Source organism: Lontra canadensis, unplaced genomic scaffold, assembly GCF_010015895.1.
Source record: "Lontra canadensis isolate GAN:19392208 unplaced genomic scaffold, GSC_riverotter_1.0 scaffold197, whole genome shotgun sequence".
NCBI classification, from domain to species: domain Eukaryota; kingdom Metazoa; phylum Chordata; class Mammalia; order Carnivora; family Mustelidae; genus Lontra; species Lontra canadensis.
This window is the reverse complement of record NW_022631191.1, coordinates 1,608,680-1,630,622: the sequence shown is the minus strand read 5'-3', so window position 1 is coordinate 1,630,622 and position 21,943 is coordinate 1,608,680. Positions and strand designations below refer to the sequence as shown.

At 51.9% G+C, this 21,943-nt stretch overlaps 1 protein-coding gene across 6 annotated transcripts in view; it reads right to left on the bottom strand.

Annotated features, from left to right (window-relative positions):
• Positions 1-2,450: 2,450 nt before the first annotated feature.
• FAM156A (family with sequence similarity 156 member A) overlaps positions 2,451-21,943 on the bottom strand; it is a 41,697-nt gene continuing 22,204 nt past the window's right edge. For 3 of the 6 annotated variants that reach the window (XM_032847979.1, XM_032847980.1, XM_032847978.1), the window contains one exon: positions 2,451-3,827. In XM_032847979.1, the coding sequence (XP_032703870.1) occupies positions 3,144-3,785 (642 nt within the window). In that variant the 5' untranslated portion in view covers positions 3,786-3,827 and the 3' untranslated portion in view covers positions 2,451-3,143. Of the gene's footprint in view, positions 3,828-10,298; positions 10,404-16,959; positions 17,523-21,943 lie in introns of those variants that run through there. The other 3 variants (XR_004381481.1, XR_004381484.1, XM_032847977.1) reach the window with 2 other exon arrangements.

Below are 21,943 nucleotides of genomic sequence, written 5' to 3'. Positions count from 1 at the left end.
ATGGCTATGATCACTTCCTACACTGGCTATTGACAGAGCTGGTCCAGGGCTTTTGTCTGTGGGAAGGTTTTTTTGTTTTTGTTTTTTAAGATTTTATTTATTTATTTGACAGAGAGAGAGAGAGAGAGATCTCAAGTAGGCAAAGAGGCAGGCAGAGACAGAGGGGGAAGCAGGCTCCCCGCCGAGCATAGAATCCGATGCGGGGTCCGATCCCAGGACCCTGAGACCACGACCCGAACCGAAGGCAGAGGCTCGACCCACTGAGTCACCTGGGTGACTGGGCGGCCTGGGAAGGCTTTTAATTCCCAAATTCCATTTCTTTACTTGCAGTAGGTCCATTCAGATTTTGTCTTTGAGCCTTCTGTTTCACCCCCATTCTCTCCCTGTATTTTCTTGCCTCCCCACGGCTCTGCCTCTGTCTCTGGTCTGGAACCTGGCATGCTGAACATTTCTAGACGTCGCTGGATCCTGGCTCCCAGTCGGGATCTTGGGGACCGTATGCCGTGTCAAATGGGACCCTCGGATGATGCTCGTACACGCAGGCAAGGGGACCATGCCTTTGAGGTGGAGCTGGGGCGGCACCAGTGAGTCCCTCAGGTACACCCACCCACCCATTCTCCATGTGCCCTCAGGTCTGTGGTTAGGAGCACCCTCAGCAAGCCCCAGGTTCACAGGGCCCCAGCCCGATCCTCCCCGCTCCTCTCGTCTCGCGGCAAGACAGCGGCACAGGGGATCCAGGACGGCTCTCGCCACACGTCTGGGTGTCACAGCTCTCCCTGATTAAAGGCTCAAGTTCCCGAGGGCCGGGACCATCTCGCCATGACTCCTGACTCCCCCCCCCCCCAGCAGGCAGCCTAGCACAGAGTCGGGGAGGCAAGGGAGATAAGGAAACCTTCACGAGTGGCTCTGCATCTGATGGTGGCTGGCACGGCTGCTGGGGTGAGGCCACCTCGTTCCTGTCTCTGTGAACTCTGCCGGGTGGGGGAAGACCGGCCTTGCCCCCGAGCATTCTGCAGAGGACTCCAAGATGCACCTTGTAAGACTTGGTGCTTGCAGCTGGGAAACGTCCAGCCAAGTCACCGGTTCTCCGCACTTCACCCGCAGCCTTTATGGAGGTTACAGGTGGTGAGCGGGTGGAGAGTGCCCGCTCTGAATGCGGTTCACCTTGGTTTGTGTGCCACTCCCCCTTTTGGTGCCTGCATGACACCGAGCGAGTCACCTCACCTGTCTGTGCTCTGCTTCCCCGCCCACCCACCGAGACTGCGGTCTTGCTCCACGAAGGGTCTTTGGCAGCGGATTACATAAGCTGAGATACAGAAATATGTAGCATGTTGTTTGATAGCTAGGACACCATCAATAAAGGGAAATGCCATGATACTCCTGCTCACCACACCCCAAATGACCAGTCTGCACTGAGGCCTCAGAGATTCGGGAAAGAAAAGTCCTGCTTGAGGGCACCTGGGTGGCTCAGTCGGTTAAGCGTCTGCCTTTGCCTCAGGTCACGATCTCAGGGTCCTGGGATCGAGCCCCGTGGTAGGTTCCCTGTACAGCAGGGAGTGGACTTCTCTCTCTCCTCGGCCCCTACCCGCTCCCCAGTCATGTTCTTTCTCTCTCAAATAAATAAATCAATAATCATCTAAAAAAAAAAAGAAAAAAGAAAAGTCTTGCTTTATTTACCTCCTCCCTGCAAGTGGCAGACAACCCTGGCAGGGTCAGATGAGCTCCTAAGCTGTGGACAAGATCCCAAGTTCAGAACATAGGAAACATACCTGTGCTCAAGTCACCTCCCTCTGCAGGAGACTCACAGCAACAACCCGGCTCCGGGCACTACCTAAACACAGAGCCCAAAAGAAAGCAATTTACCGTCCATTCAGAGGAACTGCACGGGCACTTCTTGGGTACACAGCACTGGATCGTGTGTGTGTGCGTGTTATGTGTGTTGTGTGTGTTGGGGAAGGAAGGTAGATGGATTCCTTCATGCCTCCTGAACTGCAAAGGCACACTGTCTAAATCCCAGAAGGACTCTTCAGTAACTCAACAATGCTCTGGTTGTCCCGCAGCAGGCCCGGAACTGGTATTCCCACGCACCAACCCAGCGACACCAGGCAACGGAGGAGGAGTGGCACCTGAAGATCCTAAGGCCAGGGGAACCGGCACCATCCCGTGGGATCTCCTACCGTGGGCAGCGGACGCTGCCTCCTGCTCTCTGTGGGCAGGAAGGCTCTCTTCCCCTTGCTCCTGGATGATGTGAAGGCTGGTCCCACCGCAGGGCCGCAAACGGTGACGTGATGCTGTCCCCGGGTGCCCTCCCCAGCCCCTGCTGTGAAGCCGTACAGTTCAGAGTTCTCCTCCTGAGAAAGCGTGATCTGCTGCTCTAGGATTTAAATGTCATGATCTCAGATCTAACAAAGCAGAAAGCAACAGGGATCGAGAAACCAGAACTCCACAGCTATTCTCCTTTCATACGTGTATTTATTTGGTATGCGTGATGAGGGAACCCGTCAGAAATTCCGCCCAGGGGAATACTATCAATGTCACGAAGCAGGGAAATGTGGACCTACAGTTAGCTCAGCGCATTCGCGATGGCTTACACAGAGAACACAATGGTGAACCACCATGTTCCAGTTCTACGTCCCTTTCCGCGCCTGGCTTAGCGTCAGATTCTTGGAAGCGGAGCCCAGCTGAGCGCCCGGACATCCCAGCAGACCTAGTGCTGCTTCTGGGAGGCAGTCAGTGACACGGCACAAAAGCACATGGCCGTCACCAGGGCATTCATGCTACAGAGAAACCCTACATCTTACTGACAACGAGGCAGGGAGGAGAGACAGAGATCCGGGGTGGGAAAGGGACAACATGCATCATGGGAGCCGTGATACAGAAGTTAAGGACCCCTGGTACGCAACATCCCCTAGAAAGCCCCACGGTGATCCAGAAATTCCAGGCAGGGAAGAGCAGGACCTTCCCGGGATTGGATCCATGCTCACACGGACAGAGTGTCCAGTCCTCACGCTGCTCTTGTTCCTTCTCTGACTTCTCTGAGTGCTTAGTCTCTGGTCCCCAAAAGGATTCCACGCTTAGGATCTGGCCACACCAGCCTCCACCTCTGACTCCGTTGCAATCTCTGTCACGCGAGGACGAGAGCCTCAGTTTTCTTTCAACCACTGCTTTAGGAGCCTCTGGAACATTCTTTTGCTTTCCTGCTGCATCTCCCGTTGGAGTTTCTCCTCTCTCTCCTGCTGCTGGAGCACCCCATCGGGCAGAAGGCCGGGCCGGCTGGTCCCCAGGCTGAGGGTCAAGCCACTGAGGCCCTGCACCAGTGTGTCCCAGGAGGAAGGATGCGGGGCCCCTTTCCTCTCTGCAGGCATCCCAGAGACACTGGGCCTGTGGCTCTGGCAGTATCGACATTCACATCTGAATCTGTTCTGATCTCTGTCCCCCAAGGAAGAGATCCTGGCCTTCCTCTCGACCCGGTAAGGTGCCACGTGATCGAGGTGTCGCCGTCTCATGTGCCCCAGAAGGGTTCTCTTCCTCTGAGGGGACGCTGACCTTTCCCACCGCCTCTCTTGGAGGGTTTTCTCATCCCTGTACCGCTGCTGGAGAAGCCCCTCTGGCAGAGGGGCAGGGTGTTTTGTACCCGCACCGGTTTTGAGGTCACCGAGGCCCATCATCAGCAGTTCTGAGAAGGAAGGAGGGGAGGCTGCTGTGACTTCCCGTGAAGTCTCTTCAGAGATCACTGGGGAAGATTCAGGAGTCAACGTGGAGTTACATTTCTGGACTGGATCCATGGAGGTGTAGTTGGTGCTCGCAGCGCCACCTGGTCCTTGGGTCTAGACAGGAAGGAAGGAAGGAAGAAGATGAAGGTAGCAAGGGATGTGCACGGCCCGAAGAGCCCAGACTGCAGCACATGGTGATAAAAGAAGAGAGAAAACCCATTATGATTCCCCTGACATAACCTTTACGTGCCTCTGTCTCCTATCTGTGAAACGGGGACAGCAATGAGCCCTGGTCGCTAGGACTGTTCTGCGCTTTCAGTGAGATAATGCGGTTCCAAGAGCTCAGAATACTGACGGCACAGAATCAGAGTCTCAGAAGTGAGAACCGCCATCGCGTCTACGTGACCTGTCATGGCAAATGATGTCCCTGCAGTCAACCATGCTAATTCCCTGCTGACGTTTTATGACTGTTCTCAAGCATCATTTTAACAACAATCCGTGAGTGACTGGCATGTGCTCTCCTTCTAGGTGTTCGTGTACCTTCGAAAAGCAGACTTTTGCTAAAATCAAAGCATTTCCACCACAGGGAAGGACACATTCTTTTCCATTTTCACCGGCTTTCATCTACCTAAAAAGGACACTCAAGCCTGTAGAAACCATTTCAAAATCCCCTGTAAGAATAAATAAGAATTTACCAAAGCCTAAGAACAGAAATCTATGAAATCTCTAACATGGCACATTAGAGGGCCTCACATCAAAAGCTGCCTCTTTGAAATAATCAATAAAACTGGATACACTTCTCACAGGACTGATGGAGGAAAAGAAGAAAAGCAGAGAGGGCAACAAAGCAAGATACATCCCACTTCCTGCTTTCTAGCCATATGGCAAAGCCAGAGGAATCAGAACAGTGTGGTCCTGGCATAAAAAGCGACACGCAGACCAACGGAACAGAACTGAGAGCCCAGAAATGACCCCAGGCGTATATGGTCAACCAATATTTGACAGAGGAGTCCAGAATACTCAATGGAGAAAAGACAGTCTCTTCAATAAATGGTGCTGTGAGAATGGAATATTCACATGTCAAAGAAGAAAGCGGGATTCCTGACTTAGACACACAACAATTTACCTGAAGTAGATTAAAGACTTCAACGGAAGACCGGAAACTACAAAACTCCTAGGAGGATACAGAACCAAAAAACTCCTTGACACGGGTCTTGGCCATGAATTCTTGGCTCTGACCCCCAAAGCACAGAAAATAAAATAAAAAACAAAGCATCAGGGTTACATGTAACTAAAAAGCTGCACACCAAAGAAACCACCAACGAGGTGAAAAGACAACGTATGGAACGGGAAAAGGTATTTGCAAACCACGTATCTGTCAAGGGGGTCAGATGCAAAATATACAAAGCACGCATACAACTCCATGGCAAAAAGGCTAGTAATCCGACTTAAAAATGGGTAAAGGATGTGAACGGACATTTTTCTAAAGCAGACGTACAGACGGCCAATAGGGACATGAAGAGCTGCTCCAAACCACTAATCGTCAGGGAAATGCAATTGAAAACCACAATGAGCTATCACCTCACACCTGTTAGAATGGCTAGCATCAAAAAGACAAGAGATAAGAATGCTGGCTCGGATGTGGAGAATAAAGAAATCATGGGGCGCCTGGATGGTGCAGCTGGTTGAGCATCTGACTCTTGGTTTTGGCTCAGGTTGCGATCTCGGGGTGGTGCAATCAAGCCCCGCATCGGGCTCCACGCTCAGCGGGGAGTCTGCTTAAGTCTCCCTCTCCCTCTGTCCCCCCACCCCAGTGCACTCTCCTCAAATAAATGTCTTAAAAAGACATCTTTTGCATTGTTGGCAGGACTGTAAAATGGAGCCGTCAGTATGGAAAACGGTATGGAGATTTCTCTAAAAATTAAAAACAGAACTACCATATGATGCAGACATTCCATTCCTGAGAATGTATCTGAAAGAAATGGAACTACTATGTCAAAGACATATGGGCATCCCGCGTTCACAGCAGCATTATTTACAATAAGCAAGACTTGGGACACAATCTAGGTGTTCTTGACGGGTAAATGGATCAAGAAAACACACACACACACACACACACACACACACACACAATTCAGCCATAAAAGAGGAGGAAATCCTGTCATTTGTGACAACAGAGATGGACCTTGAGGGCGTTATGCTAAGTGAGTACGTCAGAGAAAGACAAATACGGTATGACCTCACTCATACAGAGGGCTGGAAAAACCCTTCCACATTTATAGGAACAGGTATCAGATTTGTGGTTATCACAGGTGGCGATCTGGGGAGGGAGGAAAAATTGGAGGATGGCGGTCAAAAGGAACAAACTTCCAGTTATAAGATAAATAAGTACTGGGGACATAATGTACAACATGATGACTCTAGTTAACACCGCCATGTGGTATAGATGAAAGTTGTTAGACAGTAAATCCCAAGAGTTCTCTTCACAAGGAAAACCCTGTTTTCTTTTTCTTCTTTTTCTATCTATAGGAGATGGTGGATGTCAACTAGGCTTACTGAGGTAATCCTTTCATGGTATGTGTAAGTCACGTTATTATGTTGTACCCCTTCTGCGCTGCTCTGTGTCAATTCTTTCTCAAGAAAACTGGAGAAAAAGAGAGAAAAGAGGGAGAAAAGAAATAGGTTACCAATAGCAGGAATGAAAGAGGACATTTCGCTAGAGACCCAGCAAATATGAAAGAAGTAAGAAGGCAGTATTACATTCCAATCTACATATATAAATGCGACCACTAGCAAACCGATAAACTACTAAACTTATCTAAGGCAAAATAACACGCACGATTCCGTATCGTTTACAGAAATTGAATCGGTTGTTTAAAACCTCTGACGACAATCCCAGACGGTATCGGCAGTGAACTCTACCAAGTATCGACAGGAGAAACAGACACACGCAGAAATTCTACACAATTTCCTCCAGAAAACTAAGCGAAGGAAACACCTGCAAGTGATTTCTGTGGCTACAATTTCACCGATACCAAGAAAAGAAAAACTACCAACCAATATTCTTTCTGAGCACAAGCACAAAATTCCTCAACGAAATGCCAGCAGTGGTAGCCAGCAATCTGGTCAGAGAAAATATACCATGATCAAGTGGGTTAGCTCGGGAAAGCAAGGGTGGTTCAGTAAGTGAAAACCAACTAAGGCAATCCTCAGATCTGGCATATAACTGATTAATCAATGTCATCTACAGTTTAAGATGAAAGATTAGAAAGAAAAATGACAGACTCCATGCTATGCCTGTCAAAACCCCAGTGGCATTTCTCGGTAATAGAAAAACAATCCCAAACTGCATCTGGAACAACACAAGACCCAGGACGGCTAAGGCCCCCTTGAGGAAGAACACAGCTGGAGGTACCAAAGTTCTTCATTTCCAAACCCAGTCCCGGGCAACAGTAAGTAAATCAGTACGGTACTGGCGGAAAGACAGACACACACCAATGGAACAGAAGAGAACCCAGAAATAAACCCAAGGCACAGACAGTCAACGGACCTTGACGAGGACGCCAGTAACACGCAACGGGGAAAGGACACTCCGTCAAAATGGCGCTGGGAAAACCGGAGGCCCACGTGCAAAAGGATGACACTGGACCCTCTGTTACGCCACACACGAAAATCAACCCAAAGGGGACTGAAGATTAAATATAAGACCCCACACTGTAAACTCCTGAAAGAAAACACAGAGGAAAGAAAAAGCTGCAGGACATGGGTCTTGGTGATGATCTCGTGGAATCGACACCCGCGGCACAGGCAAGAAAAGCAAAAACAGACAAGTGGGACTACATGCAACGTCAAAGCTTCAGCACAGCAAAGGAAACCACCCACAAGGCGAAAAGGCAGTCTGCAAAACGGGCACAACATTTGCAAACTGCGTTATCTGACAAGGAGCTGATTTTCCCCACGTATAACGGACTTTTCTAACTCAATAGCAAGAAAACAAGCAAACCAATGTAAAAACGAGCGAAATATCTGAACAGACATTTCCCCAAAGAAGACACACAAGTGGCCAAAAGGCATGTGGAACGTGGCTCCACATCCCCAGTCATCAGCAAAAGGCACGTGAACACCACAGTGAGAGGTCGGGCTGCACACCTGAGGACGGGTCTCGTCAAACCAACTACCAAACACAGCAGATCACAAGTGTCACTGGGCAAGCAAGAACACGGGAACCCTTGCGCCCCATCGGTGGGATGCAAACTGGCACAGCCACGACAGAAAGTGGTATGGAGGTTCCTCAAAAAGTTAAAAGTGAAACTGTCACAGGTGCTTGTTCACAGCAGGGTGCCCCCCTCCAAAGCACCAAGAACTACAAAACCAAAAAACCTACCATGTGAGGGGCGCCTGGGTGGCTCAGTGGATTAAGCCGCTGCCTTCGGCTCAGGTCATTATCTCAGGGTCCTGGGATCGAGTCCCGCATCGGGCTCTCTGCTCAGCAGGGAGCCTGCTTCCCTCTCTCTCTCTCTCTGCCTGCCTCTCTATCTACTTGTGATCTCTCTCTGTCAAATAAATAAATAAAATCTTTAAAAAAAAAAAAAAACCTACCATGTGATGCAGCAATCCCACCCCTGGGCATATGTCCAGAAGAACGGAGATCAGCCTCTCCAAGAGATGTCTGCACTCCCCTGTGCACTGCAGCTTTCTCCCCAGGAGTCAGGAGACTGGAAAGCACCCAGCTGTTAGTCAGCAGGGGAGCGGATACAGGAGGGGTGGCACACATACACGATGGGACATGAGCAGCCGCCTGAGAGAGGAGGAGATCGGACCATTTGCAGGCCAGCTGCTTTGGATTACAGAAGCGGGACAGGTGATGCTGCCGCTTACTGAGTGCCTTCCACGTGCCAGGTAATGTCAGCTACGTGGTTCCCATCTATTGTCTCCTGCAGGTCTCCCAACAAACCTCGTGGAGGCAGAGTGACGCCCTTCTACCCGGAGCAATTTGAAGCTGAAGGAGAGAGGCTGATGTGGCAGGGTCTGCCTTGGAATCGGGTGAGAGTGTCAACTGAATGCTGGGGTGCAGGGAGGGGAGTTTGGAGATCCAGGCAAGCACCGGGACACAGAGCACTGCCGATGCCACACGGCACTCCCAGAGCATCCCGTGCTCTGTTACCTGCCCTGCCCTCCCCTGCCCCTTACCCACCCCCCACGGCACCAGAAGCAGCCCCTAGCTATCTGAGGACGGGACGGGAGTGACCTGAATTCGTGCGCACGATGGAACATGATGTATATTTGTGTTCCCCCAAATGTGTTCCCCCAAACCCACAGTGGGAAAGCCAGCCTTCTGGTGAGGGGTCATCTGTGCCTGACACCAAGGACGAGAAGACAGTGGCACAGAAAGAGAGTCTCTGGGGCTGAAGAGACACGTCTGATGCCATCTCCACGTTCTTGGCCGTGGCTCATTCAGTGTGAAGCGTGACCTGCAACCTATCCCGTGGCAGCCTCAGTGGTTGTAATGACAGGGAACGTGCCAGGCCCAATTCTGTGAACCATCTCTGCATGACCTCATTACGTACTCAGAAATGCAACCTTCTCTGTCTGGTGTTTTTATTACAAAGAATAACAAACCCATTTCACAGGAGAGGAGCGTAGGGCACAGAGGGCCAAGTAAATTTCTCCAGAGGACGTGACTGCAAGTGGCAGAACTGGGTTGGAAGGAAGGGTGTCTAGGGTCAGAGCTTTGTCCTTACCCATTATATGGTGTGGGCTCCACAAAACAACAGAGAACCAGACCCCATGATGCTCACCATATCAGGAAGTCAGCTTCGTGCTGCAAACAGGCCTGAGCACAAAGGCAAGTCACGGTCACACAAACGAAATCAGAGGGGGGGGGGGGTGGGGGTGGGCACACTCCGGAGTCCAGTGATGCCATCAAGGACGTAGGTTCTTTCCAGCTCTGATGTGGCCATTTCTGGAACAGATGTTCCAAGACCAACATCCAGATACAGCAAGGTCCAGTGCAGAAAAGAGACTTTCCAGTCCCGTATCTTTTGTATAAACAAGGGAGTTTCCTTGTCTCTTCCTTTCCCACTGGCCAGCACCGGCTCACACCCTCATTCCTCTCACTCGGCCAGGAGGACTGGAGGGTGATGCCACACCTGTCCTGCACGAAACGTCTGGGAAGGTAACGGCAGTGAGGAAGCCCTTCGCCTCCTACCCCCGTCTGGGGTTTCAGGCAGCGTTTCTATCAGCAAGCCTCCTTCTCCTTCCCCTGAACTTCCCCCGAACTTCCACAACACCCTGCGTTTCCCCTTTCCCGGCCCCAAACCCCACCCAGCCGTCAGAGGCGGATTGTTTGGCTCGCTCACTAGCCCAGGCCCTGGCAGAGCCCAGGGACTTTGTCTTGTTCACCCATCAGAGCCTCAACCTCAGGGGGGCATTCACGAATACCTACCAAATGGAATAAAGGAGAATGTGAGGCCCTTTCTGAACATCTCACTTGATGTACCAACCCCGCAGAATCCGTGTATCTTCCATGGTCCCAAGGGAGAAAAGGCCTGTGTGGGGAGGGTAAGTGACATCTCAAGAGCTCACCTGCAGCAAGAGACGGAACTGCAGCCCAGGTGCATCCTGACTCCAGATGTAAGCACCCCTGGTGGCACTGCCTCTCTGGGTGATCTGTAAGCCCCAAAGCCTAACCTAGAAAGGAACCCCAGGGGAGTGAGACCAGTCAGGCTTCTTGAGGAGGCGACCTTCCACCAACAGTGTGAACAGGGAGAGGAGTTCGAGAGGCAGGTATCTGGGTCAGGACTTTCCAGACAAGAGGGAACACTGAGGAAGAAGTGTCTGGAGCAGAGGCTGCCGGGCCACGGCGCACATACTGTCGGGGGGGCTGGACAGGGAATGAGAGCCTCACAGAAAGCGGGGACAGCAGAGGGTGACAGGCCCCAGATCCTGCTGGGTGAGGAAGCTTCAACTCAGTCGGCTGGACCACAAAGGACACCGACAGATCACAGATGCTGAGTGACAGCCTGTATCAGGCTGGAAGGTAGGCAGAGGAGGGACACGGAGAAGACCATTCAGAGAAGAGGCACGTTTGGCAAAGAGCTGGAAGGACAGTGAGGAAGAGCACCTCCCTGAGAGGCTGACAGCACTCCCCCAGACCGACACACCCTTCACCTGGGAGCCCGTGTCCCTGTCCCCAAGGGCATTTGTCCTCTAGCCATAGCATCACACCCTTAATTAGCAGCCTGAATTCACTCAACAGTCCACCTGTTGGACACATCACTGTGGGCACCTGCTGTGTGCACCGGTCCCTTGGAAGACACTCTCTGAGCTCACTGGTGCTCCGAGGATCGTGATCCAAGTTCCACTGTGAGATCAGAATCGTGGCTGATGGGGCGACAGAGTGTCCCACACAATTAAAAGATCGTTATAGCCTCGCAGTTTTTCTTTTAAGCATGTGCAGTTAGAGGTGGTACAAAAGATGCAGCCTTCCTCCTCCTCCCCCCCAAAGAGAATCTGAGTACAGAGATGTCCTGTTTCCTCCATTTGTAATCCAGAAACAGCTGGTACAATAGCTACCCTTTATGGTGAAGTCATAAGGTCACCTTGGGTCAGGGTCCCTCATTCGCTGACAAAACGTGCTCTAAGCGCCAGCTGAATACCACGCATCAGCTTCCTGGACACGGTTTGGGGATGTAGGGACGAGGTAGGCTGAATCTGCCAGCAGATGACCACCACATGTTCTGTGAGAACACTGATGGTGGAATTTAAGTCGAAGTACCTTAGGAACACAGAGGAGGGCGTCTTCCCCCTCTCTAAGTGTACGTGTGCGTTTGGTCAGGACCCACTTCTCAGGGGTGGAGGCTGATGAGGCAAGCACTCGGATCACCCACATTTTCCAGACCTGCCAGCTGAAAAAACCCAGAGATCCCCACAGGCAGAGCCAGATTTCCGGCCTCGGTCTACCGAGCTCCAACCACCACTGCCCTCTGGCCAGCTCCGCGGCGGTGACGCAGCCGCCAAAAGCAGTTCCTCTGGCTCCCCTTGCCTCTCCATTCATAGTCTCTGGGGAACAGAGTGGGACTGGTGGAGACCGAGTTTGGGGAGTGGGGTGGATCGCAGAAGTCCCTCTAACGTGGCAAAGGGCCTCTCCACAGGGGAACGCTGGAAGCTGAAGCCCTGCTCGGCTGTGGGCTCTGAGGCAAGCCTCCCACGCCAAGGGACTCCAGGGCTGTTGCTTCGGGGCCGCTCCTCAGAGGGCAGACACAGAGTCTTAGAACCTTTCGGGGTTGCTCTACCCTGCCAGGGACCTGCGTTTCAAGGTGGACACGGTGTTGGGACCACGATGACTGTGCAATCGTGGAACAGTATCTCCATTTCAGCAACCGAAACACAATCCAGGTGTGTCGTCGTGAGCGCCAAGACTGGCTTTCGAGTCAGGCAAAACGGAGGTGGGATTTCCAGATCCACCCTCTCCTGCATCAGCCACTGACTCCTTTCGGCTTGCTTCCCCGTCTGAGGCCCTTGGGCTTTCAGGCTTACCCGAGTCCCTGGGTAATCACACTGTTATCTACCACGCACACCTTAGCTCCTCAAGACCTAGGCTGCGGGAAGAGGCAATCACACCGTGCCCTGTGTTAGAGACACGTCAGCAATGGAGGAAAGTAGGCCAGGCCCCTGGGAGTCTAGTCCCACCCTCTGGCCGGGGCTGGGAGTTGGGGCGGTACTGGTTGGACTGGTGGTTCCACCTTTTGTCTTGTCCAAGGCACACACTTCTTTTCATGCTGAGGTGTGCTGTGCTTACAGGGCTTGTAGTGAATGCGGGTAATCTCGTAGCTGAGTTGAGCCTATGGCAGGGAGAAACCAGTGGTGGGTTCACGCTCTCCACTGGATGCTCGAGGGACTGACATAGTTTCCTCTAGGGCTTGCGGGCACCTGGTGGGGGCCCCTAGGGACTGGTACAAAGGCACTGTCAGACTCCCTTGGTGAGTTCCCATAGGAGCAGGCAGCTAATCCTTGCTTCCTCCACCGCCACAGGAACAAATTAACCAAACCCCTTGTAAAGGAAAGACCAGTTCGTATACTTTCTCTCGTCCCAACAGAAAACTCAGACTGCAGCTTCCACTGAAAAACTAGCGCATCAGAACAAAGTCCACGGGAGGTGGCTGCAGGCCTGCTTAATGTCCTGGGTCACAGGTGCCCTAATGACATATTCTTTCCATGTTTCTGCTTATCCCTCCTCACCGGAAGGAAGGACCCCTTCACACTGGAAAATGTGGGCCACATTCCAAACTCCGAGTCACGTGGATCCAAGCCTCCATGTAAAATGAGGTGAGATCTTTGCCGAGTGTAAACCTAGTCTAAGCAAGGAAGCCTTTTCCAGAAAGGCCAAATTGCCGTCAGATTGCATTTCCAATTAGCTCACTGTGGTCCAGAGTAAAACCTCTGTCCATTTGGGGGGATTTATAACGGAATCTCCATCACTTCTTTTCAGCACAAAGTTCTGTGAACAGTGCCTTTTCATCCAGGTACTCCTCGCGTTAAGTGGAAATTGCCCTCTACTGAACCTGCCAGCTGAACATAGGTAGGAATCAGGCAAGTGAAGTGAATCCTCGATCCACAGGGGATGGCATGCGTGGGGCTGGGGAAAGGAGAGGTAGAGAGAAGAGAGAGCGTCTGGGTTCACTGGCCACCTGCTAAACAGAAAGAGGCGGAAGGGGGCTGGATATGTGGCGTGGGGTGGAGCAGGAGGCGGTGTGCTGAAGACGAGGCCTTCGAGGGCAGGCAAGGCCTGCTGTGCCGAGTCCAAGAGGCAGATGTGATCTTAAAAACAGCAGGATGCCCCCTGCAGAGTTTTGAGCAGGGTAGACAAGACCAGATTAGGATTTAAGAAAGGTCCCTCAGGCAGTGGGATGAAAACACTTGTGGCCAAGGGTCAAGATTGGTGGTGACTATCCAGCACAGAGGAGGGTCATCTGGACTAGGGATCGAACCGTAGTGATGGAAGAAGTGTCAAGATCTTATTTAGAAGGATGGAGGAAGTTGGATTGACAGGCCTTAGTAACTGAGGGGTGGTGAGAGAGGCAACAAGGAAGGAGGGCTTTAAAAAAAAAGATTTTATCTGAGAGAGACAGCGTGAGAGAGAGAACGTGAGCAGGGGGGAAGGGTAGAGGGAGAAGCAGACACCCCGCTGAGCAAGGAGCCCGATGCGGGACAGGACTCTCAGGACCCGGAGATCATGACCTGAGCCGAAGGCAGTGCTTAACTGACTGAGCCACCCAGCTGCCCAAGGAAGGATGGGTTTAAGGATCGCCGGCCCAAGCAGCTGGGTAGAAGGTTGCTTTTCACTGAGTTTGGCAACACCGGAGGAGATGCAGATGTATGGGGAGTGGGGGTGGACGCAGTCGGTTCTGGACACGTTGCGTATTCTCTGCCTCTGCACTCAACCACTTAGTACCTCAAATACTTGGGGGAGCTGACCCAGCTTCTCTGTGCCTGAGTCGTTTCAACTGGAAGGGAAGGATACTAAAAATTAGGAAAAAGAGCTAATTTGTTTCATTCCGTCTCGAAAATGTTCTTCCTTTGCACGGCACAGAGCTGTTTGACAGTCAGGTACTCCTTGGGTCCAAAGGGATTCTCTCTACTCATCCATATATTGGTTGGTTTTACTTAACTGCCTTGCGTGTTTTCAACACGCAGCATGGACTGTCAGTGCTAAAAGAAAAAAAAAATAATAATTCAAAGCAACGTCCTGAACAACGTCCTGAACTTAGCCCATCGGCCCGTCTCAGAAACACAGGCCCCTTTCAGGCCCTTCAGTCTTCCTCTGGTAGGCTCTCCCTCAGGGATGGTGGTGAGCCTTTGGGACCTACTTCCTCCAACACTTCTCTTCCCCGTCAGGCCATCCCCAGTGTCCCAGAGACTGGCTAGCACTTTTTGAGTGCAATCTGTCTGTAGGCCTGTCAGTTGTCTCAGGAGGTGTGTCGTTTCAGAGAGGACAGAACCAGATGTGTGGATCTGGAAACCAACACTATGTTCCTGCATGGCCGACAGGTGATGAAGCCATCCATACCAAGATTTGAAATCAGGGCCCCACCACTTACTCCCTGTGTGACTTTGGGCAGATAACTGAACCTCTCTGTGGTCAGTTTCCTCACTTGTAAGATGAGCACCATGCTCTTATTCTGGGATAATGACTCATTTTGCTTCCTTCATTTAGATCAGGAAAACAGTACTTTTCAAAAAACCATGAAGTGCTTGTCAGGTATCGATTACTTCCAGAGTTAAAAAGAGAATCTCTGCTTATCTGGATATCTGCTTGGACAGGCACAAAAGAGGGCAAGCGCATTTTTACCCCACAGACAACGATGAACTTCACCTGAGCCATGACAAAAGCCACAGGCAAGAAATCTCCACAGGCTTTCGCCGTGCACAAATGGCTGACCCGGAAGGACCACTCTTGCCCCTTCTATCTTTGAGAAGGCTTGCTGTTCACTCTTTGTCATACCCACCATCAGTCTCTTGGGCGACCCTGAGGTTTAGATGTGAGAAGGCCAAACACGGACCTTCCTCTTCTGGCTGAAGGGCCAGACAGTCTCTCCCAGCTTCCTGCTGTCTCAGGAACAGCCACAGAGACTTAAAAAGGTCAATCCTCCTGAAACTAGCTAGACACGGAGAGAAACATTTCCTGGTCCACAGACGGAGACTAGTCCTGAATGCAGAAACACCCCTACCTTAAATCTGCCCGCTGTAACGTGTCTACTTATCCCTACGAAGAAAAGACAAAACCACCCCGCCGACACACACTGATCTTCAGATGGGGTGCTCTCCAGATTGCAAGAGCTTGAATAGACAAGCTCTCTCCTAGTTTTGCTTTTGCCTTCGCCCGCGTGCATGCGCAGCCTACGCAAAACCCCTAGTAAGAAAACAAAAATTTGTAACACAGATCTCACGCGTGGCCCCTGCAAGGGACCTAAACAGGGTGTCACGGAGAAGCCCCTCCCTGGCCAGCCCACCCAGCTGAGAACCACGTGCGTCGTCTGCGATGTGACCTGCAGAGCCCGGAAATGCTCCCGGGGATCTCAGGAAGTACTCGTCGTCACTCTGATGCGCCGCCATGGGGGGCGGGCTCAACCCTCCCACCTCCCGGGCGCTCTCATCAGGGTTTCCATGCACCCAAGCCGCGGTCCAGGGAGATGCGCCCACTGTGCCCCCCGGACACTCCCGGCTCCCTCCCCGTCCCGCCCCGTACAGCCGGAGAAGGGATTAAAAAGTACCCGGCCTTGGGCCCCTGGGCTCATTCCTATGACGTCACGCAGCCTCTCCTCTCCTAGGGAGTGTCTGCGCGCGCGCGCGCGCGCGCGCGCGCGCGGCTGGTCGGCCTAGGAAGCCGGGAGGACTCTTCCTCTCGGTGGTCTTAGTCTTAACCCTTCCATTTTGGGAGGCACGCTTCACAGCCTGGGCTGAGGAACCGAGGGTGTGCGCTGGCTGCGGGGTGGTGGGAACCTGATCCTGGGAAAGAACGAGCAAAAGCGAGGGCCTGAGAGCGAGAGAGGGAGAATCTCCCTAAACAGGCCGTGCGCACATTAGTGTCTCACAGGACTAGCGTTCTCCCTGAGCCATGTGCGACCGGTGCTGTCTGAAAGAATAGCTGTTTTTCTCACAAGCCCTAGTTCAGCTGTATCAGGACTGCCATTTGAGAACCTGCGTATGGCATATTTCTCTTTTCTCTAATTAGGTTGCCATTTTTAGTGGAGATGAGACTGAGACTTCTAATGGGCATTGCTAGAGCCTGGGACATCACTGGGCTCCAATCTGTGTTCCACGGGTCAGAGTCTGTTTCCTTGGCAGTGCCTCCTGTATTTCCTGAGAAAGTCTGTCTAGGAGGAGAGGCGTGGGGGGGGGGGCGGGGAGAGACACACACACAGAGAGGCAGAGGTGTCATGATGTGACACAGGAAAAGACATGCTTTTAATAGGCTCTGTGATTCCTACATTGGTTACAATTACTTAGACCGCAGTAATCAGATAGAAGCTGCAGCCTATGAGATCTGGAGAAAGAAGGCATCTTTTTGGTTGTCCCGTCTGCTGGAATACAGCCAATCCTGACAGACATCTAACGTGATCAGAAATTTAGTTTTACAATTAATCACAGGATTCCATTTACACTTCCAATACAATTTCCTTGTATTTACTACTGGGCGTACTGGGTGGTGTGTGTGTGTGTGTACGTGCGTGCGCGTGCATGTGTGTGTGTTTTAGGGTTGTTTTGCTTGTTTGGTCAAAAACGTAAAATTGAATGCCTTTCTTGCCTGAGCCTCTCAAGGTACCAGCAAGAGAAAGGATTAAAAAAAAAAAAGATCCCGTATTTTAAGGAAATTTCCCACAACTCCCTATCAAAAGGGCAGCAGGGTCTCTTACCTGGAACCTCTTGGGATTCAGTAAAATGTCTTGCGAAGAGTATCTTTAGGGAAGCACTGGTTCTGGTGTTTTGAGTTGGATACTGACTACCATTTCAAACTGTACTTGAGATTTGCATGAAATAGGTAAGTTAGAGCTCTGGACTGGGAGAACCCAACCCTAGGGAAGGGTCTGAGGGAAGCACACCACAGGGAGTCAATGGTCGAGAAGCCAGGTTACTGAGAGCTGGAATGGATGAATCCCGGCGGTTCATTCAGATCGAGCTCCGTCTTTCCGGACAGCTGTCGGACTGAAACGTTGGGCAGAGGTCACAAACACCTCATGTCTGAACTCGGTATGTGACAAAGTCTCTCAGTCAGGATATAAACAGCCACGTGGTCAGAAGTTTCAATGCCTGCAACACAGCACCACAGACGTAGGAGACCTCACCCTGGGACCGGGATATCCCCCCACCCAGCTCGGAAGCATCACAACCTGGACACAGACTCCCAAATACCTCATGGACCGCACACTACAGCTAGGAAAACCCAAACGATCCCAATAACACACCGAGGGAAGCCAACCACACGGACTCACTGGCCTAGACAAGGAAGCCAGGTTGTGGGGAGCTGGAGAGAATGAGCTCCAGACCCAGGAAAGGGCAGCAAGGAGACTGCAATGCACTGGACACACAAGATTAAACAAGGCACAGAACTCAAACTCCTGGAAACTCAAGAAATGAGGAGAGGGACAAGAAGCAGCTCAAAGACAAATCAATTCTAAAATACAGACCCACATACATTTTAGGAACCTAACCACCTGCGACATAGAAAAGTTAATAGCTCACAGACCACACACCCTGCACGTCACACAACCACAGAGCTCACAACCCTGCATGCAGACGCACAAACAGCACAGAGCACCTGTACTGTGGACACAGAGCTTACTCGGACACTCCCTGTCCCGTGACAAATAACCTTTGTGATCTCACAACCTAGAGTGCTGGACCCCCAGGCGCTCAAATATGCCAACCTCGACACACACTGTCAGGAGGGCTCAAACCCTAATTCCTAAAGTACTTCATGACAACAGCCCCAGACACCTTCCATGCTGCACCCTGCACCCAAAACAGGTCAAATACCTCACACGCTGGGAGGAAGCCCTAAATAGCCCAGAGAACTCTCACTTGGGACACACAGCACTCCACAGCTCAGTGATCTCACACGCCGGCACACCCTCACACAGCTCAAGACATCTCAAATCCTGGACAGATCCCAAACCAGCTCAGAGAAATGACATCCTGCTTCTCAATATAAAAAGTCACCCCATACAAGACAGATGTCAACGAGAGCCACAATGAGGTCTCACCCACCCCCACGAGTGAGACACTCGAAAGGCAGAACTCCAGAGAGCCTTTCAGGAACACAGCTGTCTCCAGGGTATTAGCCCCTATCCTAGTGGGCCCGTCCAGGCACCCGAGGAACCTCCTCTTCCAGAGGATGGGTGACTCACAGGTTTTGCCATTGTTGGCTGTTTCTGGACAAAGACAAGGCTGCACTAGGCCCAGGCCACGCCCAGGAGGGCAGCAGCGCCCCCCACCCCCCGGGCCCCGCCCCAGGCTTGACACACAGTGGAGCCCTCCGCCCATCAAAATAGGGATATCGTCTAGGCTGGCAGTGTTCATACCATCCTCAGGAGACTCACACTATCCTTAAGGTCCCAGAGCCCACCTGCTGAGGAGCGAAAGCTGTGCAAAGTGGAGCAGGACAGTCCCAGGCTGCTCAGGGTAGGTCCGGTCCCCGCCACCCTGCCTTCAGGAAGGTCTGGCCGGCAGCGCATTCACCCTGACACAGCGCTCCCTTCAGCCTTCTCAGCTCCTAAACCTTGCAGGCATTGCAGCCACCTGGTTTTCCCAGTGTCCACCGGAGCCCCGAACAGAAGGGACACCTTCAGCCAGCAGATCTTTTGCAAGCCAGTGAACACGAGTGGGGGAAGGAGATGCTGAAGGGGTTCACGTTGCCCTGCCAGGTACACATGCCACAGACCACGTACCTGACCACTGAGGGGTGCCCCTGCTCCACCCACCCCTCCACCTTATCATCTCCCCAAAGAGGAAAGCTGTCCCCTCCTCTCAATCCCTAATTCTGCTTTAAAGGGAAAGGTGGCATGAGGGTCTCCAGTTGCTGCCAGGCTTTGTGCAAACTGTGAGGCACATGCATTTCCCCCTCTTCTCGCCCCACGAGGCCAACACCAGAGCAGGGCTATTTGCTCACGGGCATGTATCTACTGTGAGGCTGTGGAATTTGGGGACAGAGCCTAATGTGGGCCCAACTGGTGCACGCTGTCCTCCTCAGGGGACACACACACACTGGCCCAGCTCTGAGGCCACTTCCCCCGGGAACCGGGGAACACAGGAACCCAGTCTTGCATCTGCAGCCTTTCAGACTCAGGTGTGAATACAGTCAGGACTGGTGAGAAGTTCACTGACTTGAGAACCTGCCTATATCTTACTTACCTACTCTCACCCAAACATCTCCTGTCTAATGCTTAAAATCCCATCATTTAACTGTTCACTTCTTTGGGCTGAGTGGGTCACTGTCGGATTCCCTGGAGAAACCTGGTCTGGAGAATGTCATGAGTATGTCTCTGAAAGATCTCTGCCCATCCAGGACCCGCATGTAGTCTGCTGGGCACATAACGGGGCACCGGAGAAAGATTTCGTGATTGCTTATTGGGCACCGATATCCCTATTGTGGGATCCAGTATCCACCGTTTAAAAACCTAACTGGAAGACAGACTAGAGGATAGAATAAAAGCCAGTGATCCCACCGACCTGGCCAGTATCTTCAGCCTTTTTTTTGTGAATGAGCAGCCTGAGGTTCCACAGCAGGTTTCCAAACGCTCCACTTCCACCTCCACTCTTCAAAGCCCTACCTATGCACCGTTAACCTCTCTAGGACGCCCCGACCTGCAGCCATTGGGAGTTCTCTCCCCTGGAAGATCCTGGTAGGCAATCCCATCTAGACCAATCAGATCCACTGGTGTCTTTCATCTCTGCCCTGCTCACCCATCAGGGAAGCATTCACGTGCCCCACTGACACCTTCTCTGGTCCCCACTCAATTAGAATCTGTAGAGCTGACAGGTTGGGGTCAGAAGGGGGATGATGGCGACCTCGGGGGGAGGCACAGGTCCTTGCATGGTAGTGAGCTCCCCTGCACCCTGCACACAATGGTTTGTTTGGGAACACAAGGCTCCCTCACTCCCAGTTGTCCCTCCCAAAGCGGACTGCTGCTTCTGGCTCTCTCAGTGGTACATCCCAGTACAGGCAGGTACTGCCCACTGCTCCTCTACCAGCCTCTCACCCTCTCCTGTCCCCGCACACTCTGGTAATTTGCCCAGACAGGTTCACATCACCCCCAGCTCCCCTCCTACCTGGGAATACACCTAAATGGGTAGTGGATTGCTCTATCTTGGTCTCGCTATTGATTATTTATTTTTTTAATAAATTTGACAGACAGAGAGAGAGAGCACAAGTAGGCAGAGTGGCAGGCAGAAGGAGAGGGAGAAGCGCTCTCTCTGCCGAGCAGGGAGCCCGAGGCAGGGCTCGATTCCAGGACCCTGGGATCATGACCTGAGCCGAAAGCAGACTCTTAACCGACTGAGCCATCCACGTGCCCCAATCGGTCTCACTACTCTTAAAATCCCCACGGCGGTGGGGGGGGGGGTGGCGGCTGGGCGGCTCAGTGGGTTAAAGCCTCTGCCTTCGGCTCAGGTCATGATCTCAGGGTCCTGGGATCGAGCCTCACATCGGGCTCTCTGCTCGGCAGGGAGCCTGCCTTCCCCCTCTCTCTGCCTGCCTCTCTGCCTACTTGTGATCTGTCTGTCAAAAAAATAAATAAATAATCTTGAAAAAAAAAAATCTCCACAGGTATCATTCGAGCTGCAGACTCCACGATCTTGTAGACAGCCTGGGAGAAAGCGCTCAGCCTCCTGTCAACAGCCCCTGCTTCACGAATGGGGTGCTGGAGGCCAGCAAAGGGGCATTTGTTACCCCAGCCATCCCGAGGGAAGCATGAATTGGTAAAAGAACTTCGCAGGGCTCTGTGGCAGCATCTATCAAAATCTGATTCCACCCTGTCCCCACCCTCAGTACAATTTCAGTTCATGAAACGGGGCACACGTGTGCGTCTTCAGGGACGTCTCCCCAGCATTTAGAACAGTATCAGGTCCACAAGCAAGTACTTCAGAGACGTTTCTGTACTGAAGGAACCTCTGATCCAGCAATCTCCACTGCTACCAACTGGTCTTAAATACTCACACAGGCACAGAGCTATGTGTATCAGGACAAGAAGAAATTTCTGGGGGAAAGAAACTCTAAATGGCCCTTAGTAGTCAACACCCTTTGGAAGGGGAAATGAGAGATGACGTGTTCGTATCATACCGTGGAGCACCCACTGGCCTTGAAACGGAATGAGAGGAGCAAATCTGTACTGGCCAGAGGGCTTTATTTTGCTTTTATTTTACTTTTATGTGTATTTTTAAATGGGGAGTAGCATGTAAGAAGTACTCCCACGTCAACCAGGGTCTGTACGTGTATATGTGTGCGCACGTGCAGTCTGTAAATACGGATAACAGGGACAAGAAGGACACACCTCATCCGCCTACAGTGGTCACCTCTGATGACCGAACTGATGAAGGCAAGATCTGAACAGCTTACTAGGTCTTTTGGGTGTAGCCAACCGCATTTCTAAAAATGGCCAAAAAACTATTCAAAGGTACGTACCTGCTTTCATTAAATTTTTTTTTTTCTTCATTTTATTGAGCTGGAAGTCATG